This window comes from Hyla sarda, chromosome 4, assembly GCF_029499605.1.
Source record: "Hyla sarda isolate aHylSar1 chromosome 4, aHylSar1.hap1, whole genome shotgun sequence".
NCBI lineage: Eukaryota > Metazoa > Chordata > Amphibia > Anura > Hylidae > Hyla > Hyla sarda.
The window spans coordinates 144,913,966-144,927,433 of record NC_079192.1 but is presented as its reverse complement, the minus strand read 5'-3'; the positions used below and the strand labels follow the sequence as shown (position 1 = coordinate 144,927,433).

Sequence of the window (13,468 nt, the reverse complement as noted above, 5' to 3'; positions counted from 1 at the left end):
AGCAGTCGGGTAAGAAAGCAGCATAGACTTACAACCCGATTTTCTAAGTAAATGAGGGCCTATGTCCTAAAAAAGTAACATGGAGCCGCCCTCACCTGGTGTCCAAAGGAGCAGCTATCCCTGATACAGGTAAAGTGTACAGAACATGTAATACCTCCCTGTACTGTAGGGGGCGCTACCAGACACCAGTCAGTGCAGGCACTTCAGTAAAACAGGGGTTTTACCAGTTATTGTCTATTCTGATTGGTCAGTTCTTCCAGCCATTGACACGTTTCACAGATCTGGACTGTCTGTACATTGTATGTTGAGTCTGGTTTCAACTTACAATGGTCCAGAAAAGACAACTGTATGTTGAGACTATTGTATGTTGAGGCCATTGTAAGTTGAGGGATCACTGTATGTATATATTATTTTGTATGTATTTTTTTTTATTAGATTTCTGAACTCCCTTCCTGCTATATACTTTTAAATGGACATACAGTTGTGTAACGTCACATTGTTAAGGATTTGTGGAATGTGCGGCCTTAATCTGCCATGCTGGCATTGGTGAAGGAGACTGTAGCTAGCAGGTCGCAGCTTTGGATAAAGGGACTCCTAGCTGGCCCATATGGTTGAAGTGGGTATATGAGGCATCTAGTGCCAGCTGCAAGAAGGGACACCTGCAGTAGGAACCTTTACAGAATTCCCATATCGGTGTAACATGAAAGCATTTCTCTTCTGTGAAAATATTGGAAAATGTGAGCCTTTTTTTTTTTTTAGATTATTTATTTTCACACTTTAAGACTATGATGCCAGAAACGGCAGTGGGGGATGTGTATCCAGATGGTGCAAGGAAAAGCCTGTGTTGTCTCGGAGCCAGCTTTGGTGCTTGTATACGAAAAAACATTTTGAAAAACAAATGTTGTTAACGCTTCGCAAACATCGATATCAGTCACTAAACTTTGGGAACACTCCAGATCAAAGATAGATGTTGCAATAAGAATTGGTCTTGCCATAATGTGACATAAAGGACAATGCGTTTACTTTGTATCACCATTTGACACACAATAGTCCTAATAGACACGTACCTAGTGTTGCTTACTTCCCTTAACAGCTGTGGATTGAGTATACTGTAAGGGATCAGACCACAACACTGACATATTATTTCTGCTGTGTGGGCTGGTTAAAGTGGTACTCCGCTGCTCAGCGTTTGGAACAAACTGTTCCGAACGCTGGAGCAGGCGCCAAGAGCTCGTGACGTAATAGCCCTGCAAGTCTATGGGAGGGGGTGTGACATCATGAGGGGACGGGGCTATGACGTCACAAGCTCCCAGCGCCTGCTCCAGCGTTCTGTACGGTTTGTTCCAAACACTGAGCAGCGGAGTACCACTTTATAAACCAGGTCACTAAATGGAATGGGGCAAATCTTATCTCGAGAACTTGTGACATTTTCTTCTCGCTTGATGTCAATTTATAAAACTCCTTTTTTAACATGGTAATAGATTTTAATTAGTAGATCTTTAGCCATGCTAGGTATAGGTGAAGTAATACCAGATGTTCCTGACATTCACTTACAGTAGTTGTGCCAGGAATAAATTGGAGAATGTTTCTGGCAGTTCAGGGTATGTGTTCATGATAGTAAAATGTGAATGGAAAAGTCCTGCTTTGTCGGTTTAGCAGCTTTTGATCCTGAGTTAACTGTATATATTGTGCTTTCTTGTAGACTCGTTGGATGAGTTCTTTGAATATGAAGCGGAGGATTTCCTGGTGTACCTGGCTCTACTGATCACAGAAGGTCGCACTCCTGAGCATTCAGTAAAAGGCAGGACAGAAGGTCTTCACTGCCCTCCAGCACAATCCAGTCAGCCTGGGGCTAATAAGCATGAATGCAGTGATAAGGTGCCGAAGGTACATATATTTTTTATTTATTTACTTAATTTTTGTTACCTGTTGTCACATAGAAAAACTTTTGACATGTCAGAGGTTTTGATTTGGTCTGGGTCTCTGTGCAGAGACCCGCACTGATTCCGGAGAATCTTTGTGTCGATGCTCCAGTAGAAGTCTATGGAGCAACAAGACAAAGATCTCTATGGGGGGGGATTATCAAAACATGTGCAGAGGAAAAGGTGACCAGTTGCCCATAGCAACCAAGCAGATAGCTTATTTAATTTTTCAGATGCCTTGATAAAAATGAAAGGAATCTGGTTGCTATGGACAACTGCACCATTCTTACTCTACACATGTCTTGATGATTATCCCCGCTGAGCCTGCAATCATATGGCAATGCTGTGCACTTCTCTGGTCTCTTTCTACTGATTGGTATGAGACTCGGCACCAAGACCCAGAGTGATCAAGACTTTTGACATGTCCCTGTGACATGTTAATAGCTTTTCTAAGTGACAGGTATATTTTAAAACCTAAAATTTCAGTGTAAAAGATGTATGTCAGGTAAACACAACTGGACTACCACTTCTCCTGATAGGCCTTCTGCTATAAAGCAGTAGAGTTATGCCTTATCCCAGAGTGTCAGTGTTGTGTCCTCTCCATTATCAGTTTCCTTTCCTATTTTCAAAATTATTTAAAGGTGAATTTTTTTTTTGCAAAGTCTTAAAAGGTCTTTCCCATACATTTAATTATTAATAAATAATCTTGTCTTTTTATGTTAAATTATTTAAGACTGGACACTGCCCTGTAGGTCACTACTGAATACCCTTAGGCCATTTGAAAATATGCAGTATGACCTCCAAACCCATGCATTGTGTGATTTTCTCCTTCTAAGGGTAGGGTTACACACAGTGCATCCACAGAATATATTTGACACCGTGAATGAGCCGCCTTCACAGAGTAACGGCAGAGCGAGCTTCATCCTCCCTGTAGCTCTGTGTGTCCGCTCGTAGTTGTGGGTTTCCCACTGGAAGTCACAAACTGACACACATCTACCCGGCCGCAGCAGGGAGCTGCGCTCTGTGACTGCCGGCAGCGCATTCACATCTTCAAATACTATGCAGATGCAGTGTGTGTGACTCTACCCTAAAACTCCATCCAGCTGCGCTGGTACATTGTGAACGTTGCCTAAGCTGTTATGTCAGGAACCAGTTAGATTTGAGTTCTTCCTCCCAGGGTTGTATCTAGGGTAGATCTAGGGATTTTATCTGTTTATCCTGTTCTACCTATGGTTTTATTTTAAAGACAATGACAAAGATTTATCAGAGACTGTAGAGCTTATTTTCCCATATATTTGGCGCAACTTGTCTGCAACTTTCCATTTGTTTACATCCCTCCACTGAAAATTTCATCTTGCTCACATAGACGGTTATTCACTTTGCAGTGCACCCTGATCTGTCAACTGCGACTGTTGCAGATCTAGGTGCATCTGATTAACCCCTTCCCACAGAATGTCATATATAAACGCTGGGTTGTTCGTGCATCCCGACGTTTCTAAATGACATTCAGTTAACCCGGCAATGCGCAGCATCGCACGGGTTAACCAGCAGAAGTCCCGCTGTTTCCAGCAGGAGACAACTTCTGCTTCACCCCCCAGAACCATCCATTGATGGTCCTGGTCATCGATCACTGTGATTGGTCCCTCTGGACCAATCACAGTGACCTGGGGTGAAAGTTCTGATCTCCCGCACTGCCCGCCCCTGGAAGTCGGGCAGAACGGGGTAAGATGGCTGCGGTGGCTCGCGGGGACCTGCGGCCTTACCTGGAGCAGCGGTGGGACCGGCCACGTGGAGGAGCAGCGGCGGGGCTGGCAGGTAAGTACATGGTCCTCAGAGGCACCAGTAAAGATCTTCATTGCTGCTTCTAAGAGTCTGAAAACTACAACTCCCAGCATGCCCAGGCAGCCTTTGGCTGTCTGGGCATGCTGGGAGTTGTAGTTTTGCAACATCTGGAGGGCCCCAGTTTGGAGACCATTGTATAATGGTCTCCAATCTGTGCTCTTCCAGCTGTTGCAAAACTACAACTTCCAGCATGCACTGACTGTCCAGGCATGCTGGGAGTTGTAGTTCAGCAACATCTGGCCCTTCATGTTGAGAGTTGTAGTTTTGCAACAGCTGGAAGAGCACAGATTGGAGACCATTATACAATGGTCTCCAAACTGGGGCCCTCCAGATATTGCAAAACTACAACTCCCAGCATGCCCTTCAGCTGTCTGGGCATGCTGGGAGTTGTAGTTTTGCAACAACTGGAGACACACTGGTTGGAAAACATTGTCTGTTTCCAACTCTGTTTCCTAACCTGTGTGCCTCCAGCTGTTGCAAAACTAGAACTCCCAGCATGCACTAACAGACCATGCATGCTGGGAGTTGTGGTTTTGCAACAGCTGGTGCGCCCCCCCCTGTGAATGTACAGGGTACCTTCACACGGGCGAGGGTTTTACAGCGGGTTTCTCGCTGCAAGTTTGAGATGCAGCAAATTTTGCGCTGGGAAACTCACTGTAATCCTCTGCCCATGTGACTGTACCCTAAAAACATTACACTACACTACCACAAAATAAAATAAAAAGTTAAAAACACTACATATACCCCTACACAGTACCCCCCTTCCCCCCCCCCCCCCCCCCCAATAAGAACGTCCGGTACGCCACTTTTTCCAAAGCGGAGCCTCCAGCTGTTGCAAAACAGCAACTGCCAGTATTGCCGTCCAACAGCTGGAGGCACCCTGTTTGGGAATCAGTGGCGTAGAATACCCCTATGTCCACCCCTATGCAAATCCCTAATGTAGGCCTCAAATGCGCATGGCACTCTCACTTTGGAGCCCTGTCGTATTTCAAGTCAACAGTTTAGGGCCACATATGGGGTATCGCCGTACTCGGGAGAAATTGCGTTACAAGCTTTGGGGGGGCTATTTCTCCTTTAACCCTTTATGAAAAGGAAATGTTAGGGTCTACACCAGAATGTTAGTGTAAATTTTTTTTTTTTTTTTTTTTTTTTTTTACACTAATATACTGGTGTTGCCCCATACTTTACATTTTCACAAGAGGTAAAAGGGGGGGGGGGGGAAAGCCCCCCAAAATTTGTAACGCAATTTCTCCTGAGTATAGAGATACCCCATATGTGTGCGCACTACAAGGCCCAGAAGGGAGAGTGCACCATGCACATTTGAGGTGATTTCCACAGGGGTGGCTGATTGTTACAGCGGTTTTGACAAACGCAAAAAAAACAAAAACCCCACATGTGACCCCATTTTGGAAACTACACCCCTTCACGGAATCTAATGAGAGGTGCAGTGAAAATTTACACCCCACTGGCGTCTGACAGATCTTTGGAACAGTGGTCTGTGAAAATGAAAAATTTTGTACAGCCCACTGTTCCAAAGATCTGTCAGACACCAGTGGGGGGTAAATGCTCACTGTACCCCTTGTTACGTTCCTCAAGGGGTCTAGTTTCCAAAATGGTATGCCATGTTTTTTTTATTTTTTTTTATTTCCTTTTTGCTGTCCTGGCACCATAGGGGCTTCCTAAATGCGACATGCCCCGAGCAAAATTTGCTCTAAAAAAGCCAAATATGACTCGTTCTCTTCTGAGCATTGTAGTTCGCCCGTAGTGCACTTCAGGTCAACTTATGTGGTACCTCCATACTCAGAAGAGATGGGGTTACAAATTTTGGGGGGTATTTTCTGCTGTTAACCCTTGCAAAAATTTGAAATTTGGGGGGGAAACACACATTTTAGTGGAAAAAAATAAATAAATTTTTTTACATATGCTAAAGTCGTTAAACACCTGTGGGTTATTAAGGCTCACTTTATCCCTTGTTACGTTCCTCAAGGGGTCTAGTTTCCAATGGTATGCCATGTGGGTTTTTTTTTTTTTTTTTTTTTTTTGCTGTCCTGGTACCATAGGGGCTTCCTAAATGCAACATGCCCCCCAAAAACCATTTCAGAAAAACGTTCTCTCCAAAATCCCATTGTCGCTCCTTCGCTTCTGAGCCCTCTACTGCGCCCACCGAACAATTTACATAGACATATGAGGTATGTGCTTACTCGAGAGAAATTGGTCTACAAATACAAATATAAATTTTTTCCTTTCACCCCTTGTAAAAATTCGAAAATTGGGTCTGCAAGAACATGCAAGTGTAAAAAATGAAGATTGTGAATTTTCTCCTTCACTTTGCTGCTATTCCTGTGAAACACCTAAAGGGTTAAAATGCTGACTGAATGTCATTTTGAATACTTTGGGAGGTGCAGTTTTTATAATGGGGTCATTTGTGGGGTATTTCTAAGATGAAGACCCTTCAAATCCACTTCAAACCTGAATTGGTCCCTGAAAAATAGTGAGTTTGAAAATTCTGTGAAAAATTGGAAAATTGCTGCTTAACTTTGAAGCCCTCTGGTGTCTTCCAAAAGTAAAAACACGTCAATTTTATGACGCAAACATAAAGTAGACATATTGTATATGTGAATAAAAAAAATGTTATTTGTAATATCCATTTTCCTTACAAGCAGAGAGCTTCAAAGTTAGAAAAATGCTAAATTTTCAAATTTTTCATCACATTTTGGGATTTTTCACCAAGAAAGCATGCAAGTTACCACAAAAATGTACCACTATGTTAAAGTAGAATATGTCACGAAAAAACTTTCTCGGAATCAGAATGATAAGTAAAAGCATTCCAGAGTTATTAATGTTTAAAGTGACAGTGGTCAGATGTGCAAAAAAACGCTCTGGTCCTTGAAGGGGGTACTCCGCCCCTGGCATCTTATCCCCTATCCAAAGGATAGGGGATAAGATGTTAGATCGCCGCGGTCCCGCTGCTGGGGACCCCGGGGATCGCCGCTGCGGCACCCCGCCATCATTACTGTGCAGAGCGAGTTCGCTCTGTGCGTAATGACGGGCGATACAGGGGCCGGAGCAGCGTGACGTCATGGCTCCACCCCTCATGACATCACGGCCCGTCCCCTTAATGCAAGTCTATGGTAAGGGGCGTGACGACCGCCACGCCCCCTCCCATAGACTTGTATTGACAGGTGCGGGCCGTGACATCACGAGGGGCGGAGCCGTGACGTAACGATGCTCCGGCCCCTGTATTGCCCGTCATTACGTGCAGAGCGATCTTGCTTTGCGCAGTAATGATAGCAGGGTGCTGCAGCAGCGATCCCCGGGGTCCCCAGCAGCGGGACCGTGGCGATCTGACATCTTATCCTCTATCCTTTGGGTAGGGGATAAGATGTCTAGGGGCGGAGTACCCCTTTAATGGGCTTGGTCCTTAAGGGGTTAAAAAGCTCCCGGAATGTACACCAGCTTCAACCTTGCTTATGTGTCTGCTTTTCTGACTACCTACAGTAGAAAACTCACACCAATCAATATTGTAAATGCAAAGGAATGTTTTTATATTATTTATTTTGTTAATATATTTAGAATGTTTTATTTTAAAAATGTTGCAGTATAGTGACATTTTATTTTATAGATGTAATTTAGGCCCCTTTCACACTATACCTTTATCCATTTTAAAAATCCGTTATTTGTTCTCTTATGAAAACCCTGAAAATCTGCCCTTACAAAATCCCATTATAGTCTATGGGATTTTTACCTTATCCGTTTTAACCAGTTATAGCCCGTTATTAATAACGGATGTTATTTTGTGATGGGAGAGAGTAATGGGAGAAATAGTGCATGTACTATTTCTTCCGTTCTATTTCTACCGTTACTCTCTCCCATCACAAAATAACATCCGTTATTAATAACGGGCTATAACGGGTTAAAACGGATAATGTAAAAATCCCATAGACTATAATGGGATTTTGTAATGGCAAATTTTCAGGGTTTTCGTAACAGAACATTATAAGGGATCTTAAAAAAGGATGAATGTATAGTGAGAAAGGGGCCTAACATGCATGTATTTACAATATAATACAGTTATTCACAAACTGGTTATAGGTCTCCACACCACTCTGCAGAGCTCTCCTCACACCTCCGGTAGAGCTGAACGTTTTTTCCTGCTGAATTCTGTGTAGATAAGTGAAAACGTGATTTTGGCGCAGGTGCGCCAAATTTATCAAACCGAGTGTGCCATAATGATAAATTCGTGGCACGTCGAGAAAAGCAATCTTTGATAAATCTCCCCAAATGTATTTTATGCAAATTTACCGCATTGTTAAAATACATTAAATAAATAAAATTGATTATTTAAAAAGTTCTGGAGGAGGCGGCTGTAATAATCAAACATTGTCTGGTGTATGGATCCCATGTATTTCAGTTGCTATAAAGCGTACACACACCCTGCAGTACTGACAAGTGTGTATGTAGTATTACCACCGCAGGACAGTCTTTTTATTTCTTAAATAGATTTATTTCACTTTACATTGAAGTATGACTCTTATCTCTAGAAAAATCGAATACGCCATTTCAAAAGACAAAAGACTGCTTTATTAGTCAGATACCTTTTAGATTCTACTCCAAATATTAAATTGCATATTTTCTTTTCAGTGCCGACAAGCCAGGAAAACAAGATCTGAGGTTACCCTGTTGTGGAGGAATAATCTTCCTATCATGGTGGAGGTGATGCTGTTACCAGACTGTTGCTATAGTGATGAAGCATCTGGAACGGAGGGGAATGATTTCAATGATCCCGCAATGAAACAAGATGCCCTCTTGCTGGAGCGGTGGACTCTGGAGCCAGTTCCCAGACAGTACGTTTCCTTTTCCTGAACAGTCTTTCCTGGAAAAAAACTGTTTACGTGGTTCTTGAAGTTTTGTCAGTGAGCAGGCATTGGCTCCTTTGTTTCTTTATATTGGTATTCGTGTTCAGTGCCAGGCACCACCAGGGTTGTAATTTCCATATCTGTAGATGTAAATAAGAACAATTGTAATGCCTTAATAGCCTACTTAATACTGGAACTAAGAGCATATATAATATATAGATAGAGAGAGATATCTGTATTTAGTTGAAAATAGGCACATCTTCATTATCATTTGCTATAAAGTGTGTGTTAAACACAAAACTATGGACCAACCTTTTAATGCTGACCTTAAAGGGATTATCCAGCATAAGGTGATTTTAGTACATACCTGGCAGACAGTAATGGACATGCTTAGGAAGGATCTGCGCTCGTCTTGGGGATAAATGGCTATGCTGTGATATTACCATTACACTGTGGCTAGCTTTCTGTGAATTTGTATTTCCTGTTTTCAGTTTCCTTGTTTGCCTACAAATCCCATGATTCCATTTTCCTCCTTCCCAAACATCAGATACCACACCCATTGAAACATAAATGAGCTGCAGACCTGTGGTCTTCAATACAGGGTGCCTCCAGCTGTTGCAGATCGATCCCTCCACCCATTGAAGCAGACAGGCTCCCTGTCATCAGCTGACTAGTGACTCAGGTCTCGACCACATTGTAAGCTGGGAAAAATCCGAGACAGCAGTCATTTTGTATGCTGTTAAAAATAAATATTGGGGTGAAAATCACATAAGAATTGTGAGAAAACCGTCACACTCAGGTAAAGACACTATATTATGAACTACACTAACTTTACAGCCCCTGTAGCATAGTCAAATAAAAAAAAATCCCGGAATACCCCTTTAACCCCTTCCTGACCTATGACATACCTGTACGACATGAGTGGGAAGGTGTTCCCGACCCATGACGTACAGGTACGTCATGAGCATTTTTGCCGCTACTCGCGGCATCCCGCAGCACCCGGTAAGATGGTGGCTATCACTGATAGGCAGCCATCTTACCATACGACCACGGAGGGTTTCATCCTACCCCCCCAAGCGATTGCTGCTATCAGCTAGTCAAATCTGACTAGCTGATAGCAGCGTTTCGCTATGAGAATACTTAGCAGCGCGGTGTGTGAGTCCTGATCACGGGGATCGGGACACACACCGCTCTGCTAAGTGTCCCTGACCCGTCCCCCGGCGTCACTTACCCGGCCATGCGGTGTCCCGAGCGGTCCCAGCGCGAGCGGCGTCCTCCATGAGGTCCCGGCTGTGGTGCGTCCGACAGAGGCGGTCCAATTTTTTCACGGGTCTTAATTTTTCACCTCACACCGGCGGTGAGTTTCCAGCAGCAGGGCGGCATCTTCATTGGCAGCAGTGAGATTGCCGTAAAGCAATCTCACAGCTGCCTCTGGGAGTTTCAAAACTTCAACTCCCAGCATGCCCAGACAGCCTTTGGCTTTCTGTGCATGCTGGGAGTTGTAGTTTTGCAACATCTGGAGGTCCACAGTTTGGAGACCACTGTATAATGGTCTCCAATCTGTGCTCTTCCAGATGTTGCAAAACTACAAATTTCAGCATGCTCAGTCTGTCCAGGCATGCTGGGAGTTGTAGTTCTGTAACATCTGGAAGAGCACAGATTGGAGACCATTATACAGTGGTCTCCAAACTGATGTTGCAAAACTACAACTCCCAGCATACCAGACTGCCCAAGCATGCTGGAAGTTGTAGTTCGGCCACATCTGATCATTCAGATATTGCCGAATTACAACTTCCAGCATGCCTGGGCATGCTGGGAGTTGTAGTTTTGCAACAGCTGGAGGCACACTGATTTGGAAACACTAAGTTAAGTAATAAACTTTCAAGTGTTTTGCAACCAGTGTGCCTTCAGCTGTTGCATAACTACAACCTACAGCATGCACGGACAGCCAAAGGGCATTCTGGGAGTTGTAGCAGTATGCCTCTAGCTGTTGCATAACTACAAGTCCCAGCATGCCCTTCTGATGTCACTGCATGCTGAGATTTGTAGTTTTTGCAACAGCTGAAGGCACACTGGTTGCGTAACACCAGCCAAAGGGGGCATGCTCGGAGTTGTAGTTTTGCAACAGCTGGATGTTTGACCCCCCCCCCCCCAAAAAAAATGTGAATGTACAGGTACACTCACATGGGCAGAGGTTTACCATGAGTGCTGCAAGTTTGAGATGGCGCAAATTTTGCGCTGCATCTCAATCTCCCAGCAGCAAACTTGCTTTTAACCCTTGCCCGTGTGACTGTACCCTAAAAACTCTACACTACACTTACACTAACCTAAAATAGAAAGTAAAAAACACTACAAATACACATACCCCCTACACAGCCCCCCTCCCCAATAAAAATGAAAAACGTCTGGTACGTTACGGTTTCCAAAACGGAGCCTCCAGCTGTTGCAAAACGACTACTCCCAGTATTGCCAGACAGCAACTGACTGTCCAGGCATGCTGGGAGTTTTGCAACAGCTGGAGGCACCCTGTTTGGGAATCACTGATGTTCAATACCCCTATGTCCACCCCTATGCAAATCCCTAATTTAGGCCTCAAATGCGCATGGTGCTCTCTCACTTCAGAGCCCTGTCGTATTTCAGGGCAACAGTTTTGGGACACATATGGGGTATCGCCGTACTCGGGAGAAATTGCCTAACAAATTTTGTGGGGCTTTTTCTTCTTTAACCCCTATGAAAACGTGAAGTTGGGGTCTACACCAGCATGTTAGTGTATAAAAATTAAATTTTTTACACTGACATGCTGGTGTTGCCGCACACTTTTCAATTTCACAAGAGGTAAAGGGGGAAAAAAGACCCTCAAAATTTGTAATGCAATTTCTCCAGAGTACGGAAATACCCCATATGTGGGCGCAAACTGCTCTGGGGGCGCACAACAAGGCCCCGAAGGGAGAGTGCACCATGTACATTTGAGGTGATTTGCACAGGGGTGGCTGATTGTTACAGCAGTTCTGACCTAAACGCAAAACAATAAATATCCATATGTGACCCCATTTTGGAAACTACACCCCTCATGGAATTTAATAAGGGGTGCAGTGAGAATTTACACCCCACTGGTGTATGACAGATTTTTGGAACAGTGGTCTGTGAAAATGAAAAATACAATTTTTCATTTGCACAGTCCACTGTTTCAAATATCTGTCAAACGCCAGTGGGGTGTAAATGCTCACGGCACCCCTTATTAAATTCCATGAGGGGTGTAGTTTCCAAAATGGGGACACATGTGGGGGGGTCCACTGTTCTGGCACCATAGGGGCTTCCTAAATGGGACATGCCCCCCAAAAACACTTTCAGAAAAACTCACTCTCCAAAATCCCATTGTCGCTCCTTCCCTTCTGAGCCCTCTACTGCGCCCGCCGAACACTTTACATACACATATGAGGTGTTTACTTACTTGAGAGAAATTGGGTTACAAATTTTAGGGTGATTTCTCTCCTTTTACTCCTTGTGAAAATACAAAAATTGGGTCTAATAAAAAATGAAGATTTTGAATGTTCTCCTTAACTTTGCTGCTATTCCTGTGAAACACCTAAAGGGTTAAAACACTTACTGAATGTCATTTTGAACACTTTAGGGGGTGTAGTTTTTATAATGGGGTCATTTATGGGGTATTTCTAAAATGAAGACCCTTAAAATCCACTTCCAACCTGAACTGGTCCCTAAAAAAAAGTATGATTTTGAAAATCTTGAGAAAAATTGGAAAATTGCTGCTGAACTTTGAAGCCCTCTGGTGTCTTCCAAAATTAAAAACACGTACATTTTTTGATGCAAACATAAAGTAATTTATTTGGAATATCCATTTTCCTTACAAGCAGAGAGTTTCAAAGTTAGAAAAATGCAACATTTTCGTTACATTTTTAGATTTTTTTTTACCAAGAAAGGATGCAAATATCAGTGACATTTTACCAATAACATAAAGTAGAATGTCACGAAAAAACAATCTCTGAATCAGAATGATGACTAAAAGCATTCCAGAGTTATTAATGTTTAAAGTAACAGTGGTCAGATGTTCAAAAAATGCCCAGGTCCTGAAGGTGAAAATGGGCTGGGTCGTGAAGGGGTTAAACATACAATAGCAATTACACAAATATTGGTTCGGCAAACTACTATCTCTCCCATTTTCTTTCCCCAACCTCGTCTTTTGTGAGGTTCCAATACACATTAAAGGGTGAATCGGTCCTGCCGAAATCTGTAAGTTTGATCAAAATATTGCCTATGGTTGCCTCCTAATCTTTGTCATGGGTTTATCAGTCAGTAAGTTTTCTCCAGACTTCAGAGTTTCCTGTTTTTATCTGGCTGCTGTAAAGAAAGTCTCTCTCTAAACTGCTGTTAAAGAGCAGAGGGGGTTAGCTCAGGCAATATGGCTGCCCCATAAAAATGTACAAAAAAGATTTAAAATTGTTTAAGATATCTTTTGTATTTTGGTTTGTTCACCTTTCTCTAAAACCCTGTGTGTGTTGTGCCTGCAGATGCACAACCCAATTTGGTGAGTGATCCAATTCACCTGCATGTCTTCAACTCTTCAGAGGATATTATACAGGGGAGTACACACTGAAGCACTTCACTATCTTGGCTTTATAAACAGTGATGACGGACTCTCTGGAAGTTTCCTCATGCATACAGGATCTTTGGAGCTCAGCCATGTGACCATTGGGTCACCTCTTCTACCAAGGCTCTTCTCCCTAGATCACTTAGTTTGGTGGGGCAGCCAGCTGTAGAGTCCTAGTTCCAACCTTCTTCCATTTAAGAATTATGGAGGTCACTGTGCTCTTGGGAACTTTCGGTGCTGCA

At 43.3% G+C, this 13,468-nt stretch overlaps 1 protein-coding gene across 3 annotated transcripts in view; it reads left to right on the top strand.

The window, feature by feature from the left end:
- The window catches only part of LOC130368539 (atos homolog protein A-like), a 62,201-nt gene that overhangs the window by 28,551 nt on the left and 20,182 nt on the right, over positions 1 to 13,468 (top strand). For all 3 annotated transcript variants that reach the window (XM_056572333.1, XM_056572332.1, XM_056572331.1), the window contains exons 2-3: positions 1,703 to 1,887; positions 8,406 to 8,608. In XM_056572333.1, the coding sequence (XP_056428308.1) occupies positions 1,703 to 1,887; positions 8,406 to 8,608 (388 nt within the window). The remainder of the gene's footprint in view (positions 1 to 1,702; positions 1,888 to 8,405; positions 8,609 to 13,468) is intronic.